Source organism: Galeopterus variegatus, unplaced genomic scaffold, assembly GCF_000696425.1.
Source record: "Galeopterus variegatus unplaced genomic scaffold, G_variegatus-3.0.2 Scaffold2118, whole genome shotgun sequence".
Classification (NCBI taxonomy): Eukaryota; Metazoa; Chordata; class Mammalia; order Dermoptera; family Cynocephalidae; genus Galeopterus; species Galeopterus variegatus.
This window is the reverse complement of record NW_007728229.1, coordinates 197,727-220,608: the sequence shown is the minus strand read 5'-3', so window position 1 is coordinate 220,608 and position 22,882 is coordinate 197,727. Positions and strand designations below refer to the sequence as shown.

Genomic DNA, 22,882 nt, shown 5'->3' with positions numbered 1-22,882 from the left:
GAAATTTGAACTAGACACACAGGGAGAATATCAGTGAAGCATGAAGGCAGAGATCAAGTGGTATACCTACAGGCCAAATAGCACCAAAGATTGCCGGCTAAGCACCAGAATCTAGGCCAGGAGCATGGAACTGATTCTCCTTCACAGGCTTCAGAAGGAACCAACCCTGCCAACATCTTGATTTTGGACTTCTCACCTCCAGAACTGTGAGATGATAAATTTCTGTTGCTTAAGCAGTCTAGTTTGTGGTATTTTATTATGGTAGCCCTAGTAAACTCATACAATCTGGCAGAAATAGCTTTTGTATTTTGGTCCAACAATCCATGATTTAATCATTCTACTAGGCTCTGATTGATTTTTATCTTCTCTTTGAGGATTTTTCTGATGAGTTTTATGCACATAGATTTAATTTCTCAAATCCCCTTTTTATTTTATCTGACTGAAAAATTAGCACCTTACTCTGTACTGTTTTATATCTGATTGTCCAATTGTATTATACTTTATTATATACTTTGTTATTTATTAACAGATGTGGATATATATATGTCTGTATATATTTCTCCCAACTATAAGTGTCTTGTGCTCATAGACTGTTTATTTTCTTTGAATTCTCTCAGACTTAGAAAATAGAGGAAATACAGAACTTAAGAAATATTTGTTTATTGATGGTTTAAATGCTTAGATATGCTGAACAGATGGGCATCTTTAGGCTACCTCATCACTAAAGAATTATTCAGGACAAGCATTGAGTTTATTGAGTTGTTTATATATTTTACATAAGAAATTCTAATTGTGATATTGATTTTTATAGCTAAAAAGTGATTTAGTCGTTTTAAATTAGTATGTGTTGGGATTTAAAAATTATTTTGAGTATTACAAGAAAAGGAATTTCTATATTCATGACATTTATTATTTATTAAATTTTATGTATACTGATAAATGATGTGATATTAATAGGACCCAAGTCCTTGAAGTTTTCACATCTCCATCATTGGTTTTACTGAACATTCTAAATTTTTACCTGAGATTTGAATTCTACCTACAATTTGAATACCAACTTACTTGGACATGAAATGTCTGGCCTGTAGAAGGTGCTTGATACATCCTAGTTGAACCTGGAAATTGGAATCTTTATTTAGTAAACAGTTGTTTAGCAGCTGCGATGGGCCAGACACAGTAAACCATCAAACATAAACTATAAATTATAATATTTAGACGTTAAGTTCAAATGTCTATTTTCTTTTGTATTTTAGCCTTTGTATTAAAAGAAACATTGTTTCCTCCCACCCCATACTTGTTTTTTTAATGCTATCCTTTGGCTAATGATGCTTTTTCTACCTTCTTTCTTGTTCTGCATTTCAAAGGATTCTAGTCTGTGTACAAAGTAATGTGAGCATAATTCTTAATGAAAAACCAGTAATTGCTACATTCGTTTCTATTGTGTATTCTTTTTCACTGTAATCTGTTAATAGGAATATAATAAAAAGCAATACCAACTACTACTAACCATATGGTTCTTTGGAGGCATTTAAATGTTTTTCACATATTTTATCTTATTTCATCCAGAAGTTCTATGATGCAGGCATTATTATAATCTCCTGTTTTGTAGTTGAGAAAGCTGAAGAGCTTGGAAATCAAATGACTTGTTCAAAATACATTACCTGGATAGCAAACAGTAAAATCAGGGTTTAAATTCACGTCATCTATCTTCAAATTCATCTACCTCCAAATTTTTCATTTCACCACTTTTTAAAAAAAATTTTTGTAATGTCTACTTTCTTTTTATTCTCTATTTTTTGATTGAATCATAATTGATATTACATATTTTGGGGATTCAATGTTGACATATGTTGAATAAATCAATATTACTAGCATGTATATTGTTACAAATAGTACTTATTTTTATGCCCCTTGTCCAATCTCTCCCTAACCCCCTCTCCCTCCCTGCTCCCACCACTGATGACCCTAGATTTCTTCTCTCCCTCTGAAAGAGTAATGGTTACTCTGTTAGTCTGTTGCCTAGATGATCTGTCCAATGCTGAGAGGTGTGTTCAGGTCCCCCAATATTATCATAGAGCAGATGCTTCTTCTGTCACTCTGGAAGGGCTTTGTGGAGAGAGACAACCTCTTCTTTTCTTTGGTCTCTGCTTGTGACTCTCCTTGTGTCAATGCACTCCAGTGGCTGGTGGACCACCTGCATGGTGGTTATGATGTCTAGCCACTTTTCTGGCATCTGTGGTTACTGTGGTGGGCCACCCACATGATATGATGTTTTTGCTCCTTGGTGCTGGTGGTGTGCCTGGTTGTGTGCAGGGGTGTCTGGTCCCTTTCTCCATGCCCCGGGCCCCTGGGCAGGGCCCCAAGGCACTCATGATGTGCCTGGTTGTGGGTGTTTGGTAGGGTTCCAGTCCCTGGCATAATGTCCTGGGCGCCTGGGCAGGGCCTTGAGGCACTGGTGCTGTGCCTGGGCTGGAACTAATTTTTTGTCCTTTGCTTACTTCTAAAACAGGGAAACTTCCTGTGGGAACCAGTACTTGAGCTGGGTGGTTGAGCTAAATTGCTGCTTTGCTGCTGTTTCCCTAGGGAAGGCTTTTTGTGCAGCTCAGGGTATAATGGTTGACTTTATAGGTACTTCTGGCTCTCCAGAGACCTCGTGCAGGGCCTGAGTTTTTTCATCAAAGTGCACCCCATGCAATTCTGCATTCCCAACTAGTCTCCTCTGAGTGGTGCTGCACTGATTGGGGGATGGATTGGCTGTCCTTGCTGTGTCCCAGTGTTCTTCTGGTGGGCCCGTCTCCCCCACTGACCCTGCTCCAAACACTTTCCATGGGATAGGCCCTGTGCCAGTCCCTTGCGATGACTCACTAGCCTCTGAATGGCTCCCCTTTTTCAGCTGTTCTGGCTCTTCACTCCTGCGTGGGTCCACAGGAACCCTATTAGTGGTCTTGCTGTCCTGGGGGCCACCAAGGCCCTCTTCTCCCCTGACGCCTCCAAGCAACTCCATCTGAAGGGCACAGCTGAAGCTTCTGCCAGCTCCTGCTCCATGCTCTCAGCAGCTCCAGGCTTAAAGCAGCCACAACCAAAAACACTCCAAGCAGTTTTTTCTTTCTCTCATCATGGTTTCTCCTGCCTTTATGAACTCCGTAGGACTTTCCTCCTCTTCCCCTGAGTTCCAGTAGCCCCAGCTTGGCTGTTGTTACATTTTTATAGTTGTAAATTGGTAGTTTTGTGGGAGAGAGTGATGCTGCGGACTGTCTATTACACCATCTTGACTGGAACTCCTCATTTTACCACTTTTAATTTACTTATTAGATACCTAATGTAATTTTTTGTAAGCAAGAGTAGCAGATAGATTTATATTTAGAAAGTTTTCTTTTCACACAGTTACCTTGCTTGAAAAATTGAATATTTCTGAAAAGGAAACAAATCTGTGACTTATCCAGAAAGCAGCTTATTAGCATTAGAGAGACTGTAATGAGCTGGGTTCATGTAACCAACCTCCCTCCCTCTCTTGCTTTCTCCCTCCCTCCCTCCCACCCTTTATCCTTTCCCCTTCTTTCTTTCCTTCCTTCCTTCCTTCCTTTTTTCCTTTTTTGTTACCCACCCTCCCTTCCTTCCCTCCTTCCTTCCTTCTTTCTCCTTTGTTCCTCCTGCCCTCCCTCTTTCTTTCTTCCTTTCTTAATTGTTTACCATCTCACAAGTAATTAATTTAGTGATAAATTTTTGACATAGCCAGTATCTGCATATCATTAACTGAAATATAGAGAGAATCTGAGAGGATTCCTTTAAGAGTGAGATGAGCAATAGACTCACAGAGTTGCTCTAAGAGATTTGAAGGGAAAGATATAGAATGAGCTCAGTTCTCTGATTGCAAACCCTGCACACAAGTTCCCATTGGAGCTAATGAGAACCCTGCTAACAGGGCTGGGATAAATAAGCTAGAGTGCGGAGCCCTGTGGGACTAATTAGGGAATCCTAGCAGACAGTGTCGCTTTCAAAACTATAGTTAATGATGCACTCACGGTGGTATGTTGTATAGAGTTTCCTACAAAAAAAAAAAAAAAAAAAGTCTAAGGATACTGTATTAGGGTTCTCCAGAGAAACAGAACCAATAGAATATATGTGTACATACATATACATACATATACATTTGTGTGTGTGTGTGTGTGTGTGTGTGTGAGAGAGAGAGAGAGAGAGAGAGAGAGAGAGAGAGAGAGAGAGAGAGATTTAGTATGAAGAATTGGCTCACAAGTTTATGGAAGCTAAAAAGTCCAAAAACTATAGTCAGCAAGCTGGAGACTCAGGAGAGGCAATGGTTCAGTTTCAGTCTCAGTTCAAAGGTCTGAGCACCAGGAGAGTCAATGGTATAAGCTCCCGTCTGAGGGCAAGAGAAGACTGATGTCTTAACTCAAGCAGTTGGGTAGGAGAAATCTCCCTGGTACTCACCCTTTCTGTTCTATTTGGATCTTCAATTGATTGGATGAAACCGCGCCACAATAGGGAGGGAAATTTGCTTTACTCAGTCTACAGACTCAAATGTTAATCTCATCCAGAAAGACTCTTACAGACACACCCAAAATAATGTTTGACCAAATGTCTGGTCACCCATGGCCTAGTCAAGTTGTCAGATAAAATTAATCATCTCCGTAATAATTTTAAAAAGTGAGAGACAGAGAGACAGAGTGCAAAAAGAGCGAAGCACTTCTGATGTGTCCAAATATAAACTGGCCTTTTAACAGCATCGTCTGTCCATCTGACCAAGTGAAAAATTTGCCACATAAAACAGCTTTCAGGATGAATATGATATGTGGAAACATGAAAGTATTTTTAGGTTTTGAGTAACATCTATTTAACGTGTTTACAGTGCTGAGGAAATAAAGGACTTTTTGTTTGTTTTTCCCAAGAATCATTCCTTCTCCAATTGCAGAGTTTTGGTGTGAAAGTTCAGAAAATCCCTACCAAGTGACACAGCTAAATTTGAACTTGCATTAGCAGTTCTTCTGGGCTCATTCATCATTTACTCTCTGCAATACTTCAGCCTTCCTTGACTCAAAAGCAATTTCTGTTCATTTGTAAACTTGAACACCATTAAGATATTTAAATCAGGGGAAAAGGACATTTTCGTTTGAAGCAAGGGTCTCCTCTGATATGAAGGGAGGACTTTTAAATTTTAAAATCAAACCTGGTAAAGATGAAACTTCTGAATTTCTTCTTAGGCATGGTTTCTCATGCAAAGCAAGCTGGAGAAGTAATCAGTGCTACCTGTATATTATCCTTTTGAGAAAAGACACCATTGTTATGTGACTTTCATGGTCAGCTGATTTTTTTCTCCCTAAGGTACACTTTCTTTGAAAATACTCTTATTTAAGTCTAATGGAGTTTATGATTGCTTTGGATGCTATATAGAGAAGAAATAATAAATTCAGCCATCAACTGGCAGCATATCTATGTGTTAAATAGGGTTAAGAACAAACAATTTTTTCCCTCTGAGGTGGATATACAGGCTTTTCCTCAGAATATGATTTATGATTGGCTTCTATCATCAGACTTCCTATAGAAGATCTTTGTTCAGTGTTCATTTATTTACAGTGTTTGTTGAGCATGTACTATGTGCCAGGTATGTGACGGGTGCTAGTCGTACAGCTGTGACCAAAACCCTACTAACCCACTGCTCTCATGCAGCTGAATTTTTAACAGAGGTAACATTTAAAATATATATCCATCTTCCAGATGCAGATAGAAATGAGAATTGTGATTGTTTTGTGCTTTGTTAACATAAGTAGTCCTATTTTTATACTCTTTTGGCAATTTTTTTTAAAGACCTTTGTGCTCAGTGTGTGGCCCAAGGACCAGCAATTTGGGCCATCATCTGGGAACTTGTTAGAAATGCAGAATCTTATACTTTATCTCAAACCTACTAAATCAGAATCTGCATGTTAACAAGAGTTCCAGATGATTCCTATGTGTATGGAAATTTGAACAACATTGGTTTAAAGCACTTAGTTTATTAATTTATCATCTTAATAGTTTGGTAGCTATCCAACAATTTTTGGCCATGTGCTCAACTGTAAAAGAATGTTAGTATTCACATTGGTGGTTTATTTTCATCAGCATACAATTTGGTTTCCTAACATTGTTTCTGAGAGTGTCATTCAAGGCTGCCTCAAAATCACCAGAGGAACTTGTTAAAAATGCACATTCCCAGATGCAACCTTAATTCTGCTTAAGTAGGTCAGGATTGGGTCTCAAAATTTTTACAGGATTTCCAGGTGATTCTTATGCACATTAAAGTTTTAAAAGGAGTATTCTAGGCTAGTTCTTTATTGACGTCCAAGGATGGATTTCCATACATTATTATTACTGAGTTCTTAGTTAAAATGTTCCTGCCTAGAAAGATGAATTATTCAACCTGTGGCCATATATTTCTGTGTATCAGAGTGGTTTTAGTTTAAACTAGCGTTTCTCAACCTCACACTATTTACAGTCTGGATAATTCTTTGGGGGGGGGCTGCTCTGTGCATTGTAGGTCACTACCTACTGTCTCTTGTCACTACCCACTAGATGACAGTAGCAAATTTCTGCCCACCCACACTTCCCAGTTGTGATAACCCAAAATCTCTCCAGACATTGCCAAATTTTCTCTGGAAGGCAATATCACTCTCAATTGAGAATCATTGATGTAAACTAAGTAAAGAAAAGGAGCATGGTGTATGTGAGTATGAACCCCAGCCCCAGAATCTGTATTATTTGATTCTCTTGAGCGCTTTTGGTTTTATGCCAAGGGTGCAAAGAGGTTTGTGTATGAGCAAGTAGGGGCTGCCCCATCCTTTGGGCTGGATTCAACACTGTGGTGGGGGAGACATGACGTGATGATGAGGAAGAGGAAAACTCTTATATTTAGTACAGAACAAGACTACTGTGGGACCTAGGACCCAAAGAACAAAAACAAATTAGACAGAAGAATATTTGTTCCATTTTAGAGTCACTCTGAACACAACTGTGAAAGCTGAAGATGCTGTGTTGTGTCTCAAGAGTTTTGTAGCTTTGGGGATGGAAGCTTCTTTCAAAGGGAGAAAATAGGGACATAGGAATATGTACTAGCTTTGGCAGAGACTCAGAGGACATGGAAAAGGCCCAGAGGATGCCCAGGGGTGGGGTCGTGGGTAGTGGTAGTAAGTGTGTCTTGACTTATTCCTGAACCCACAGGAATACCCAGTACACACTCAGAAGTAATTGGGGAGATGTTGAGGGAGACCTCAGATTCATCATCCTCCAGGGAAAGTAGTATCTGTAGCCTGTAACATTATTGAATTTCTGGTATAATTTTGCATTTTGTTTGGCTCACTATTCTCACCATATTGCTTACCTTTGCATTTCTTTGTAGTATGATAGAAACATTTACGGCCTGTCAATGTTAAACAGGTATTTAAAATTGTCACCCTTGTACAAGCCCATTGTGTTGATGCTGAAAAATAAATCAGAACAAATAATTTATTTTGTACATACTTCTTGTGTATAAGAGTCATTATAGTACCTGGATGGATATTTTGGAGATTTATATGTGCAGCCTCCTGTAATTATTTTTTTAAAATATATGTCAGAAGAAAATTTTCAATTCAATAAATGAATATAAAGTGTTTATATGGGTCAAATAAAAATGTTTTCATTTTTGACAAATGAGGGCAGTTCTGATATTATGAAAAGAATATTGTACAAGACTTGGATTTAATTATTATCTCTGCTGTTTACTAACTGTGTGAACTTGTGCAAATCACTTAACATCTCTGAGCCTCAGTCTCCTAATCTCTTAAATAGAGAAGAATGGTGGAGAAGCAGAGGTAAAATAAGACTAAGAATGTGAAAATGCCTTCCAGAAAAATGAATTGTTGGTAAAAGTTTGTCATTAAACTTGTATTTTCCTCATATATTTATTTTTGCCAGTGTGCCAGTTAATTCATGCAACATGAATTTTTTTTGGAGCTAAAATATTATGCCGTTACTTTGTTGGAAACTTGAGGCAACAGTGTTCTTAGAGTTCGTATGATGACGTTTTCTTATATTTGAAGCCAGTTATAATGAGAACTTCAGTTGCTTCAAGAACTCAGTTACCATGGATTATTTCCAGAACCAAACTACTTCATGCTAAATTTTTTTTTCTGGTCTGAATAATATTCTCACCAGTTCTTGGATATTGAATATGTATAATTTGTTCCCATTTTGCAAATTATATGACAAATCGTTAAATGTAGCAGCGTGGATTCATGTTTTTCTGCTAGTGAATAGGAGGTTAAAATACTTGATAATTACATATGCATATAGTTGCTTATTAAAAACAGTATATATTAGAAAATGTCTGCTTGGAATTAAGCAATTTGTTTTAAACAAATCAGTTGCAGGTGTCTTATGTGAAGCATCCATCCATTCATTATCATTTTTTCATTAGAGTAAGGCAAATTGTTTTTAAAAAACTGCCTTTGTGAGAAGAATTCGTTTGAAGTAACATGTAAGGCATCACATGATTAACAATTTTTAAAAATTTACTTGATATAAAAAGTCTTTTTGCAACTCCATCAAGTATAAGGTCAGGTATGCATAGAGATTAAATTATAAATACTAGCTTTATCTTGCCTTCCAAATAATCCAAGTCACATGCTCTATTTATATTCGTTCAAAGTGCTGAAGTCAATTAATAATTGCTTGCTTGAAATGAAACACAGCTATAGCATTCCTTTTACAATTTTCTTTCTCTCTTTATCTATTCATTAACTTTCAAAAAGACCAACCAGCTCCAATACAAAATAAGGTTATCAATCATGTGCATCAAGGACATCTGAAAAAAGGCTTGGAGATAGGAGACGGAAGCTTAGGCATGGTTAATGGCAGGAAAACAGTATAACTAGAAATATGTAAGGATTGCACAGATAAAACAAATTTAACTTTGATTTAATGGTGCTGAGATTATATTTAGGATCTGTTGTGAAAACGTGATGCTATGAAGAAAAATGAAATGATATGGTCAAAGCAACAGACAATGGGGTAGATATTAGTTTCATTATTAATATGATGAATAGTAATAGGAATACATTTTTAGGAGACAACAATAACCATGGATTGTGGGAAGCAGTTAGGTTAAATGAATGTGACAGAGAAGAGAGAGAAATTTGAGTTAGGTAACGGAGAAGGACCTGGCTTGTTTGAGCCAATGACTGTTCCACAGCAAGAAGTGCCCCATGTGTTTTGACACAAGAAACAGTTAGAAAATTGCTCTTGTCTCCAATGAATGTGAAGTGTTGGTGAAGAGGCAGGGATGTTATTGTTCTAAATTGCATCTCTTATTCAGTGATATGCTATAAAAATACATCCCTGGGATTTTAATAGTACCTAAGATTTTAGTTTTTACTTTACATTAAAAAAAGCTTTAGTTCCATTTAAAATGTCCTCCAAGTAATCTTTCTTTGATATAAAGGATGTGCTCCAAAATAGATGTTTTAAATTGTTCGTATCCTTACACAAAAATGGGATGGTAAAGAGATAGACTGGAACTGTAAATATATATGGTTGTGTATACTGAGTTATTGTGAGGTCCTACTTCCTAATCAACATTAAACATCGATTAAGTTTGTCAAATTTAGCAGTGCAATTTAATCAGCAATTTAAGTATAAACAAGCAATTGGGAATTGGAGTGGCTCCATATCTTTCATGAAAGCACTGATGTAATGTTTCGATTAATCTAATAACTCTGAATGGGTAGTACTTTAGATATCACTATGACTGAAATCCTTGTTTTCTGGCAAAATAAATATATATTTGTTAAATTCGTTTTTAACATTTAAAAATAATAATCTGCCTTCTTGGAAAGAATGCTATTTAACTTGGTAGACTTTCAAACGCAACATGACAAGGCAATCATTCAAATGAGTCTGTTCCTTAATTTCAAGCAAGTTGGATTCAGTCGAGACAGCTACTAACTAGCCATGAATAAGCACAGACAAAAAGTGCAGTAGCAGAGACAGATGGAATCCCTATGGCCAAAGAGGTTAGGGAAGATACTGTGGAGGAATCTGGGCCTGAATTGTGGATCCAATTTAGATCGACAGAGAAGAGTAAGCAAAAAGAAAGAGCAAGACATGTTTTGGAGTTTTTCTGCAACAGAAGGCTTATATCTAGGAATGTCAGTAGATTAAACTGCAAAGATAGGGACCAGATTGTGGAGGAACAGTGGGTAATAATAAGTGATTCTACTCTAGATTTGCCAAACACTAACTTATAAGATATTTGGGAAACTTCTCAAATCCACAAAGGTTCCTTGGCTGTGAAAAGGGATAACTGTCCGTTACAGAGTTATTGTGAGAATTAACATATAATGCATATAAACACGCTCTGTAAAAAGCAAAGTGTTTATAAAAGTGTCAGGTGGTAGATCTGTACAACTGTGTGTGTTTATGCTTACCAACCCTGGCTGGGCCCTGTACTCTGCTTGGTAATTTTACTGTGCATCCCAGCTCACTTCCTTTTCATTTCCTATAATGGTTATTTCAAACCTTTGACATCATCCTAGAATCTTTGGCTCTGCCCAATCTCTTATTCTCAGCAGACAACTTCTTTACCACCAAAACAGAAACTGATAGTAACTTCCTCATCCTCCTGACACCATTTCATAAACTCACGTGCTTTACCCCCACTCTTTCTTCCTTCTCCCTAGTTTCAGTGGGATGGAAACCCCACCTGCTAGGAGTGATGGGTCCATATGAGAACTGAATCTTACCTATTCCTGTCTTCAGAGGAAAGTTGCTCCATACATTACCCCTTAAACTAAATTTTTAATTTCTTTCTTTCTGCTCCTTCCCATCAGCATTTAAATATGCTTAGTTTCTCCCTTCACCCTCTTCTAGATTTTGTATTATTGACCTTCTTTCCATTTATAGCTAGATTTCTTAAAGTCATGATCTGTTCTCACTGTCTCCATTTCTTCATGTCAGCTACTCTCCTTAACTCACTTCAGTCTAGATTTTTCTTCCTATATCCCTTCCAAACTACTCTTACCAAGGTCATCGATAACTTCTATATTACTAAATCAGACACCTTTCAGTCTGTATCTTGCTTAACCTGTAGGCAGCAATTAATTCTAATCATCACCCCCTCCTTCCAACACTTATTTACTCTGTCTTCACAATACTAGACTGTACTGATCAGGGCTCTCAGTTGCAAACAACAGAATCTACTCTAGCAGTTTAAGCGGAAAATAAATATATTGAAGGATGTTAGGTAGCTTACAATATATGTTAGAGCACCGGAGGACAGATTTAGATGTTATTCAGCCGAGACAACACCTATCGCATCTGGGTACAAATCCCACTATCTCTGCCTCTAGGTGTGAACACACAACTCACATAAATATTGCATACTTTTAGCTGATAACTTTCAGGACTGAACACCAGAAGCCATGCCACTGCTACCACCCTAAGTGCTGAATGCCTTTTCCACCTTTTCCACCATGCTTGCTAGAAGATTTCACAACCTTGCTTGGTCATGAAATCCTCTTCTAAATTGAATTTTTGCAGGAGTGCCCCTGATTGGCAGTCCTAGGTCACACATCTATGTCCTCACTTATAAGGACAAATTTTACAAATTTAAATTGTAACTTCTATCTTAAGGAGACAGAATTTCCCCAAATATAGAAGGTGTGTTCCAAGGTGATGGCTGGCCACTATTTTGACATTTGTCCTCCTCCACACTCTTCTAGTTTTGCTTCTACCTCTCTGAGCAGTCTTTCCCAGTCTCTTCCTTTTACTTGTCCCTTAAGTGTTCACATTCCCCAGGGCTCCATTTTAATTTTTTTTCTCCTCATTCTGCACCCTCCTCTGAGTGATGCTGTCTAACACCATGGCTTTAATTACCTTCTCTGTGCTAATGATTCCCAAATCTTGATCTTCCACCCAGTCCTCTGTCCTGAGTCAGCTCTAGACCCGCATATCTCACTGCCTCTTGGACATTTTTCCTTGAATACATTATAAGCACCTCAAATTCAAGATATCTAAAACCTGCTGCTCTGTAACCCAAATGCATTCCTCCAGTTTCCCACAGTAAAGACCCACCCAGCTGTTCAGTTAAAAAAAGAGAATGTTACCCTCAAGAGCTTCCTTCCTTAGTCTGTGAGCTTCCAAGACAGTCCCAGAGTTCAGGCCATTTTATATCTCATGTATTTTTGTTTAATCTGCCACTCTTCCTTTATATTATGCTGTCATAGACACAAGAACTAAAACTAAGTGAGTTTCCTCCTAGCTTCCAATTTTACTCTTCTCTAATCTATACTCTACTCTGTGGTTAAAAAGATCTTGTTTAGTGATTCGTATCCTCTCTCTCTCTCTCTCTCTCTCTCTCTCTCTCACACACACACACACACACACACACACACACACACACACACACCAGTGCATATGCTTATGTAGGAATAGAATATCTCTAGAAGGTTGCACAAAAAAATTGATAATGTTGATTTTCTCGGGACTTAGGAATGGGAGAAGTTAGTGGCCGAGAGTCAGATTTACTGTCATTGTACACTGTTGCCTCCTTTAAATTTTATACCTTGTGTACATATAACATACTTAAAACTGATTAAAACGATTTCAGTGGATTTCCATTGATCATAGGATAACGTCAGACCCTCACATGGTTTGCAAGGCCTCCACACAAAATAGTTCTTGCTTACTTTATTAGCCACATTGAATGCTTTCCTATCTTTTAAGCATATCAAATTCTCTCAATTTTTCACATTTTCACACAGTTCCCTTGTTTGAAATGCTCTCCTCTTTGCCATCTTATCTGGCTAACTCTACCTCTCCTTTAGTCCTATGCTTAGATGTCACATTCTCCTTGTCTGCAAGACTAGGTTTGGGGCCCTCACTTTATTTTCTAGATGGCACTATCTTTATCAAACTCCCATTGCACTTATTATTAATTATCTCTTACTAGAAAGACCATAAGCTCTGCAAGGACAGATACTGCATCTGTCTTATTTGAGGCTATGTCATTGGAATCTAAGTTAGTACCTTGGATATAGTAGGAATTCAGTAAATATTTCATGGATAAACTACACATGCTTTTGTTTCCTTACTCCATAATATTCCAAATTCTCTCACCTTTCCCCATAGATATTATTTTATGACACACTCTCAACTCTGTCTCAAATTTTCCTACTGCATGTCTCTTTCTATTTCTTTAATTCAGGAGTCCAAAAGCTAAGAATAATATATTCTATCAAGAGTAGCAAGAAATCTGATATAATGCTGGAGTTTTCACTCTTCTTGACAAATTTAACATACAATTTACAAGGAATGATTTTTTAAAAAGAATGAATCAAATTTGTGACCATTAATTTGAGATGTCAAAAAAAATCATATGTTTTAGTCATATGTTTCAATCATACATTCAGGTAGATATAGTTTTTAATACATAAAAATTAATATTTGGTAACCAAACTCATTAATACCACTGACATTAAAGCACATGATTGCTGGCAATTTCTTTTTATGTTAGCTTATTTGTAAGTGACATTTTAATTTATTCTTTACTGATTTTATATTGAGCAGCTTACTTATACTTGCAAATTTTATATTTTTAAAAATTCTCTTATCTTCCCAAATGTTACTCTCAAATCTCTTTCCAGAATTACATTTCTCAGAACTTAGCCTTTTTCCCAGTTTGTGAATTAAGTTATTGATGTCTTCGCCAACTTTGTCCAGCCAGTATTTCACAGCTGGTGAGCCAAGACTTAGCAATAACCCATATCAATCTGTATTATTCTTCAATATGTGGAGCCTTTGCAGTTGAGCTACATGACTTCAAGATTTTATTGGCTGAGCAAGAAGGCATTGGAATTCATTAACATGCTAATATAATCCTTTTACAGGGTAAAATTGAGATAAATTCTCTAGCCTTAGAAGTACACCATGCTTTTTATAAAATAGCATCGGTGACATCCAAGTTATAAGGTGGGGGTAGCTCGTGGTGTGGCAGAAGTACACAGAAGAGGGGCATTATGTCTGAGTGACCACTGCCTCTGAGTTTAGTCAGCAGATGAGTCCATAAGCCAAAAGGAACATTAATTTTAGAGCTGCAATTTGGAAATGTTATTCTCATTATGACTGTCACTCATTAACTGTATAAACTTGTGCTACAGGGATCTTCCGAAAACACAGATCTAATTCAATTAAAACCTCCTTCTAAAACTTTTCCCATTTCACATAGGACAAAGTCCAGATTGTTTAATGTGGCTCACAAAAGCTTTGTGATCTGATCCCTGCCACCCTCTAATTTGTCTCTGCTTCTCTGTGCCTCCGTTTCTTCAATGAAATTACTGAGGTTAGGTTAGATGATTTCTAAAGTTACTCTCAGATCTAAAAATCTATGACTGAATAATTACCAAGTCAGCCTCAGCTTTCAGATAGGATAAAAGGGAATTTATAAATTCCTGTTTCTAAAATAGACCAGCTTGGATTATCCTGGGGCAAAGGAAGTTGTTCAAGTATAAGAAAAACAGTTTACTTCTGCTTTTTAAGTTTGGGGGAATATGACTGTATATCTTGCAGTATCTGGAGAATCAGAGACCTCTGTAACCATATAGACCATATTCATTTTTTAGAATTGCAAAGTTTGAAGGCTGTTAATGACTTGAATTATCCTTTGATGATGAAATTAAGGTCCAGAGAGATGACATGCCTGTCAGGTTTGTAACAGAGCCAAGACCAGAATTTAGGCTTATTTATTCCCAGCCCAATGTTCCTCTACTATACATGATTGTTTCACCAGGATGGTTTATGTTTGCTATTCGTACAAAATGTCTGTGCATAAGTAAATGTTTGGGCAGTGTACTAAGAAGGCAGTGGATTCACTCTGTCAAGTTGAGCTTCATGTGAGAACAACGTGAATGACGATACTTTCCCCTTGGTCTTTTCAGAGTAAAAGCCATGAAAAGATTTGTTGATTCATTCAACAGATATTGGGCCAGGGCCAGCCATTGTTCTGGACAGGCTTTCTACCCTCCTGAATCTTATACTCCAATGGAAATAGATAAATAGCTGATATGCTAACAAATAAGTTAATTGAATATTTTCAGATACTGATAAAAAATATGGAGAAATGGGCTGGGAAGGTTATTTTAGATTTAGTAACCACCTAGGATTCAGACTTCTATTAATTCATAAAAGATCTTCTAATCTTGATTGCACCTCTCTTATCAACTCCTCATTGTTTTATTTTACCAACTCTTGTGAGATTTATTTGTCTATGTCACCTCTCTACTCACTTCCTCCAAATGCTTTATGTCTTCATATTATTGCAAAAAAGGTGTCTTCTTTATATTTGTTGGACATTTAAGTGCATTCACGTTATGTCTCCTATCCCATAACTGTATTTTCGTTGTTTTCCTGCATAGACTCCAATCAAACGAATCATTCGTTGTTCCTCAACATTTAGTGTTTTTGCTACCCACCCTAGATTTAAGCCTCGGGACTACTCCTTCCCATCTTTGAACACCTCATGCAGGAAACTCTTTACTGTGGCAGCCCTTCCAACATTGTGTAGGTCTTTCATTTTAAGCCTACCTCTTCTACGAAATCTATTTCAAGTTCTGCCATACACACCATTGAAGTTTCGTTGATTGCCTCTGACCTTAGTCATCAATCTTCCTCTGAATATCAGAGGAGTTTTTTTGGGGGGGGAGGGAGCAAAATAGCATGTAGGACCTCACATTGTTATTCATGTAAATATATCCTGGCTTCTTAAATTCATTATCAGCTCTTCTGGTTAGGAGAAGGGCAGAGTTATAAAATTATTGTTATCATTAGGTACGAATTTCTTTTTTTTTCCTTTTTGTCTTTTTTCGTGTCCGGCAACGGATCACAACCCTCAGTGTTGCTCCCGCACCTCGCTCAGCCAGTGAGCGGGAACCGGTCTGTATGTGGGATCCAAACCCTCGGCGGGAGCGCCGCTGCGCTCCCAAGCGGCACACTGTAGCAGTGCGCCACTGGGCTAGGTACGAATTTCTGAATGCATTTTGCATTAACAAGTATTCAGAAAAACAAGCACTGTGTTTGTTTGTTTTTTAAATTGGTTGCTCCCTATTCAATTCATATTGTATATGTTTCTGTTACATGGTATGCATGACTTCATAACACTGTCATTTATGTGTTATTTTCTTCAGCTAGAGTCTGTCTTTGTTGCTTTATGCAGTACTTGGAACATAACGCATGTCCATTGCAGACTTACTGAATAAATGAATGAAGATTTCAAAAAAACAACTAGATATCTCAGAGCTTGCAATTTGCTAATGTAAATTGGGAATTTTTAGGAGGGGAGTATGGAAAACTATAGTATATGGTGGTCCTGAAACTTACTTGACCACGCAATACTTTGTTTTCAAGGAACCATGAACCTCTCTTATAGATATTGCTCTCTAGAATGCAGCTTGTGAAATTCTGGCTTAAAACATAGATCATCATCATCCATTTCCTGGACTATAATCCCTTTTAAGGCAGAGTCTATGCTTTAACTGTCTTTGTACTAAGTTTGGAAGGGATGTTAAGGGCCACGTGGTCCAGCAATGTACTCTTTGCTTGAATCTTGACAGCATGTCTTTACAGTACTTGTTTAAATGTTTCCATTTGGCAGCCTATTCACATTTGTGCAGTTCTTTCTGCTTAGCAGATAGTTATATTGAGACAAAGTCTATCCCTGGTACTATCTACCTTTGGTTGTCATTCTACCCCACAGGGCCATCAATATCTGACCAAAAATGCAGTAAAGTGCCCTTTGTACATAGAGGACTCTCTATAAATTTGTAGCTAATTGAGTTGAATTGTGAGAATTTGACTCATTAAGTTTTTGAATTGTGATTTGGACCTAAAATACACTCTGGACTAAATCTGAGCATGATTTTCCACTAGTTTACTTTTTAAGTCATGCCATTTTTGTGCCTGTGAGTATCTGTACATGGAAATGGAAATGACATTTATGTAACTTTGCAATTTTAGTATGTATGTAAGTGCAGTTCTTTGGGGAGTTCTTTGTCTGAAGATAGGGCATGAGAAATCAAAAAAGACAAGTGACAATTAGGTTTACAGTGTTACGATAGTATTTTTTTGGTATTTTACTTTCTTCTCTCTCACAACGCTGCTCCAAGTGGTGGGCCTGACACTTTATATCTCATGGTCATAAATCTAATATGTCTATGTGATCCAAATCATTGAAGTTCCTGAAAGGTGTCGTATTGAATGGGCTCTTGTTTTTGCTTTATGACCCTATGTTGAGTTTTCTCTGACCATATGATAGCTTAAAAATGAAACATCCAGAAAAGAAAATTGGACAGGTCAGTGTCTCCCAACCTTCTGGGATGTAGAACCAACAATGAACAACAGTAAGAGATATTATTTAAAAGGCCAACTTACCTTTTCACAAATTTATCCTATTTATGTTTATAAACCAAATTATCCACTAATTTGTGGCTGTAAATAATGTTACATTAACAGAAATAATCCTAATTCACTGGCTTTTTTCAGTAACTTTCACCTCTTTGTAGCACACTATCAGAGGGGCTGGGTTAAAGTCATGTGTTGATGACTGAGCACATTAATAATCCCATGTGATTATTATGATCTTAAGATTCTCATTATGATTCTCATTATACTCTTAAGAGCCCAACGAATGAGTTTTCATTATATTTCCCAGGGAGCTTGTAGTTTGATTTTTTGGCTCTAATTGAATGTGATACTTTCTTGAAGACCAGTGCAGACATTTAGAAGTAGCACGTTATCATGAGAAGAGTATCATTCTAGAAGTCAGAAAATCTGAAAGCCATTCTTAAATCTTTATAAACTAGTCTTGAAGCATTTATTCATTCATTCTGTAGCATTTACTGCTTCATAATATCCTCAACACCTTATGAGTTATTGTGGTTACAAGAATGAGTGATACACTTAGTGATTCTTAACACTGTTTATGCATTAGCCCAGGAGTCATCAAACTATGGCCTGAGAGCCAAATCTGACTGACTACCCATTTTTGTAAATAAAGTTTTATTGGAATACTGCCAGGCTCATTTATTTATGTATTGCCTATGACACCCAAAGCCTGAAATATTTACCGTCTATCTCTTTAAAGAAAAATTTTATTGACTCCTGCAGTAGACTCATCATGGAGAAGATTAAAAAAAAAATTATTGCCTATGTTCTACCGGGGGTTTGGGAATTAGCCTAAGAACCAGTGTTTTTTAAAAGCACCCGAGATTAATATAACGGGCAACCAAAATTTTAAAATTCTAATATATATATCCTACTCTTGAAGAGTGTATGGTGTATTGGGGAGAAAGGAACTTACAAAAATTAATAAAAATACAACCGATGCATCTATTATGGAACCATTTACAAAATCCCAAGGGAGCGCTGCATAGAGAGCATTTTGGTACTTCGGGGAAGTTTTCACAGGAGGGAGGTTTAAGTAGATTCTTGAAGGATGAATCCACTGGTGGACAATACCCACTGGAGTGGTGTCAAAGAGAGCAGGAGAAGCAGTTGTGAGTAGAGAAAACAGCATATGCAAAGGCACGTTCAAGGAATGATGAGAAGCTCAATGTGGCCAGACACTGAGAGGGAAGAAAGGAGTAAGGTCATAGCATATAAAGCTGGAAGAGTAGGGACCAAATTGGGAAAAACTTTGGATGTTAAGATAAGAGGGATGTATTATGTTGACTATGAAATTGAATGGAAAATTGAATCTCTGTAGGCCTCAGTTATTCCATCTTTAAAATACATAGTTAGCTCAGATGATTGCCAAGAGTCCTATACATTCCTGAGATTATTTCTTTTGACACTCTCTCTTTTGGCACTGAGAACATAGTTGGGATTATATGCATAACATGGCCTCTGTAGTTGGGGGTCTGCTAGCCGTCTCCTATTGTTGATCTGTTTCTGTTAACAGTACAAATGAGGACAGTGCTACTTTGTGGATTGATCACAGGATTTTAGAAAGCAGACTTCTGGATGAGAAATACCCTGCCTGGTCAATGCATTAAGGCCCTTAAAAGAGTATTACATAATGATAAAGTACCTGTAAAATGCTTTATGTTCCATGCAGAGAAGTGTTATAAAACAGGGACAGTTTTATTGTCAAAATTTACATTCTTCACAATTAGGACTAGTGCCTATTATGACTTAGCATCAGTAGGTCTTTACACTCAAAACTTGATGCATAAATTACTATGTAATATCTTCAATATGATATCTTATTTTACAACTTCTCATTTATATCTCTATATTGTAATTTCATCTCTGTTCAGACACTTTCTGGGGTAGCTGTATCTCTAATAAACTACATGTTATTGGATTCATATCTTTAAGTGAAGTTATTTAAACTCTGGTGTATATTGAATACTTTCTTTACCTCTTTCAGGATTTCTCCATGTATACAGAATAGCCAGTGAATCAAAAAGTAATATTTGGTAGGCTCAGTGATTGAACATTTTGAGATGCTAAGGCAGCCCAATCTGTGCATTCTGATTCATTTTATCAAACACAGGTAGATGAATGTACTGAAAATTTCAAAAGAGGTTTAGAATGATGCAAGTTGAAATAGACCTCTTTGAAATTCCAGCAAGAGCTGTTGGGAAAAAAACTCTTCTGGTTTCTGTTATTTGAACATTAAATACTCCTATTAAGGGAGATATTTTGAATGCTTTTTAAAAAATGCTATTCAAGGGCCGGCCCAGTGGCGCACTGCTACAGTGCGCCGCTTGGGAGCGCGGCGGCACTCCCGCCGAGGGTTCGGATCCCACATACAGACCGGTTCCCGCTCACTGGCTGAGCGAGGTGTGGGCGCAGCACCGAGGGTTGCGATCCCGTTGCCGGTCCCGGTCTGGTACGGGCACAACACGGAGGGTTGCGATCCGTTGCCGGACACGAAAAAAGACAAAAAGGAAAAAAAAAATGCTATTCAATTAGTAACCATTCCCTTCTCCCTACCAAAGAAAATTATAAAGAAACTCTAGAATATTGGCCACTGTTGACCTCTGTGTGCAACTTTCTCTTCACAGACATTGATGAGTGTGCCGAAGGGCGCCATTACTGTCGTGAGAATACAATGTGTGTCAACACCCCGGGTTCTTTCATGTGCATCTGCAGAACTGGATACATCAGAATTGATGATTATTCATGTACAGGTAAATGGTGGCTATCTATGAAATAAAATCTCTCTGTGCATTAAGTTTACTTTTAAAAGTTTCTTTTAACTTTAATTTTTTTTAAATGAGCATGCCATAAATACTTCCTCACAACAAAACAGAAGCAAAATCGTATCTTCTTGATTTTTATAGTTAATTTTGAATCTGTTCTAAAGAAAGGAATACCTTCTTGCTCTGGGTAAGTTTCATATTCTTTGTTAGGAAGATGAAGAAAAACTAAAGAACCAAATCAATATTATATGTAATAAACAGTATTTATGCTCAAAACGTGTGAATTACTTAAAAATAACCCTTAAATGATATTTGCTTTATGTGAAACTAGATTTTTGAATATAGGAATAATGATGTAAATAATGGGATATTTTTCAGAAATAGATTCTTGGAGTTCTAGGAAATGGAAATATTAAAGAGAATTGAGTTTCTTCATACCTCAGGGAAAGTGCAGTTGTGCACTATATCAAACATGTTTTCTTATTTTTGTTTGACGTATTACCACTTCCTTTAGTATCATCCAGAGTCCTGTTCGGGAAGACCTTGAGTGTTAGTAATGTCTGAAGTTGGCCCTGGTTAATACAACCTATTTCCTTCATATTTTATGGGTTCCTACCTGTAGAATATGGAAAAAAAAAAGATGCTAGAAGAGTAGCTTGAAGACTATGGGATTTGAGGAAATGTGATGTAAAACAGGACATTCTTTTGGATTTCTATTTCTCTTAAATAAAAGAAATGTAAAAATAACATTTAAAAAATATGGAATCATAGACTGGAGAGTACCTATTACTGTTGTTCTTGTCACTTTTTACTCTACCTCCAACTTTATAATCTTTATCAGATAGATGTATAAACAATACTTAGAAGTTTCCAGGGAAAGAGACTCTAGAAGTTTCTAAGGAAAGACTTTAACTCCCTAGTAAATATATGAATGTACAATAAAGATGTCACTTTATGTCTTTGTATTAGTTGTCCACTTTGAGGCTTCACTGTAGTGTCCATACTGTGTGCTAATTGATATTCTGTTTATCAGAGCAGAGGGAAGGACCTTTCTCTAAAATCAAATATAGTATTTATTTAAAAACAAAATGATGGAAATAAAAAATAATGACGTGACTTCTCAATCTATGAGGAATAACCAAAGATATCCTGAAGTAGAAAAGATATTTAATAAAGAGATGTCAGTGGATTTACAAATTCTTACTTTTTCTGTCAGTTCATCCTACACATTTCCACATTATGAAAACAATTCTGCACTTTTTCTTTACACAAAATTTAATCACATTGTGTGGCAGAATGTCTCGAAGGAGGACTACAGAGATGTTTTTCAACATAAAGAGAACATAAAAGAACAAGTCATAATAAATAAATGGAGACTGGAATACACAGCTTACTATAATACTGGTAATATCATTAGGCCTGAGTTCCGATATAATGGTTAACAAAGAAACTAGCTAGGATAAAACTGCTGCATTTTAGAAAGTGCTATTTGAAGAAGTGCTCATTAAAAATAAGAGTGCTAGCAATTTTTGAGGAGTCTGCCGATTCTTGGGCATTAGAGACTTAAAAGATCTTTGTACATTTTTATATTTAAGTGATTATTTTTGTTTTTCTTTTATTCTTTTAAAAAGTGTTAGAAATTTTAAGAGAACATGACACATAATTTGGTCTAGTATTGAATGAGGGCAGGATATTTTCAAGAGATTCATTTCATTTCTGAGTCTGTCTGTTGGATGTAAATCCAGAGTAGTTTAGCTTTCCTACATTACAAGAGAATCTTCTGCTGTGGTTTTACCTCTTACAGTGTATTTTCCTTCCAAATAAAATTCCACAAATTACCGTTTGCATTTGACTACTTAGGAAGAATTTTCTCTTAGGTTTCGAAACTATCTAATGATAGAAATGAAGTATTCCCTTGTAGAAATGCAGAGGAAGTCCAAAACCATTTTCAGAAACGCTGTTGAGACTATGATTTTTGTGCCTAAGGAACCAGAGCCAAGAATTTGAAGGTCTGGGAGATGACAGAATGTATTTCCTTAATGAGGCACTAGCAGTTCCAGGTAGCACCACTATTTCTATGCTTCCACTTAAAGACGAGAGACTTTCTTGCCCTTCAGTGTCCTGTCTGCTATGACTAGGTCTACACATTTGAGAATTAACATCTGTACACCAAAGTTGGATTTTTTTAAAAATATGATTGAATTTTATTTTGTAGTCTGCAGTCAGGTAATCATTACTAAAACTTTTCTTTATGTTAGGTCATCGGGGTTTGACACATATTCAGGGTTTCTGTAAAGGAAATCAATGTTTGAGTTCTACCTCTTTGGGTCCGTTCAACCCGCCCCCCACACACACTCTTTGAAATTAGTGTCTGTACAAAAGGCTCAAAGAAATGACTCCTCTGATGGGGCTTAGCCTAGATGCATTGAGTGACAAGGCAATTCTTTTTAAGAGCTCCCATAAGACCAGAGTAGGATTTTCCTTCTCTGATAAAGATTGAGATTTATTTTCGCTGAATTTTAGTAACAGTTACCCACATACTTGCAGTAGAAGACCTTCCAGAATAAATATGAAGACACCACTGTAGAACCATTCCCTGAGGTTTGTGGCTGAGCTCTTGGAGTTCCCAACTTGTTTTGCTTCTGTACCCCTCCCCCTCT

General features: G+C 37.0%; 1 protein-coding gene across 1 annotated transcript in view; it reads left to right on the top strand.

The window, feature by feature from the left end:
• The window catches only part of NELL2 (NEL-like 2 (chicken)), a 242,861-nt gene that overhangs the window by 71,390 nt on the left and 148,589 nt on the right, over positions 1–22,882 (top strand). Inside the window, exon 10 of the mRNA XM_008580521.1 lies at positions 20,085–20,210. Coding sequence (XP_008578743.1) covers positions 20,085–20,210 — 126 coding nt within the window. The remainder of the gene's footprint in view (positions 1–20,084; positions 20,211–22,882) is intronic.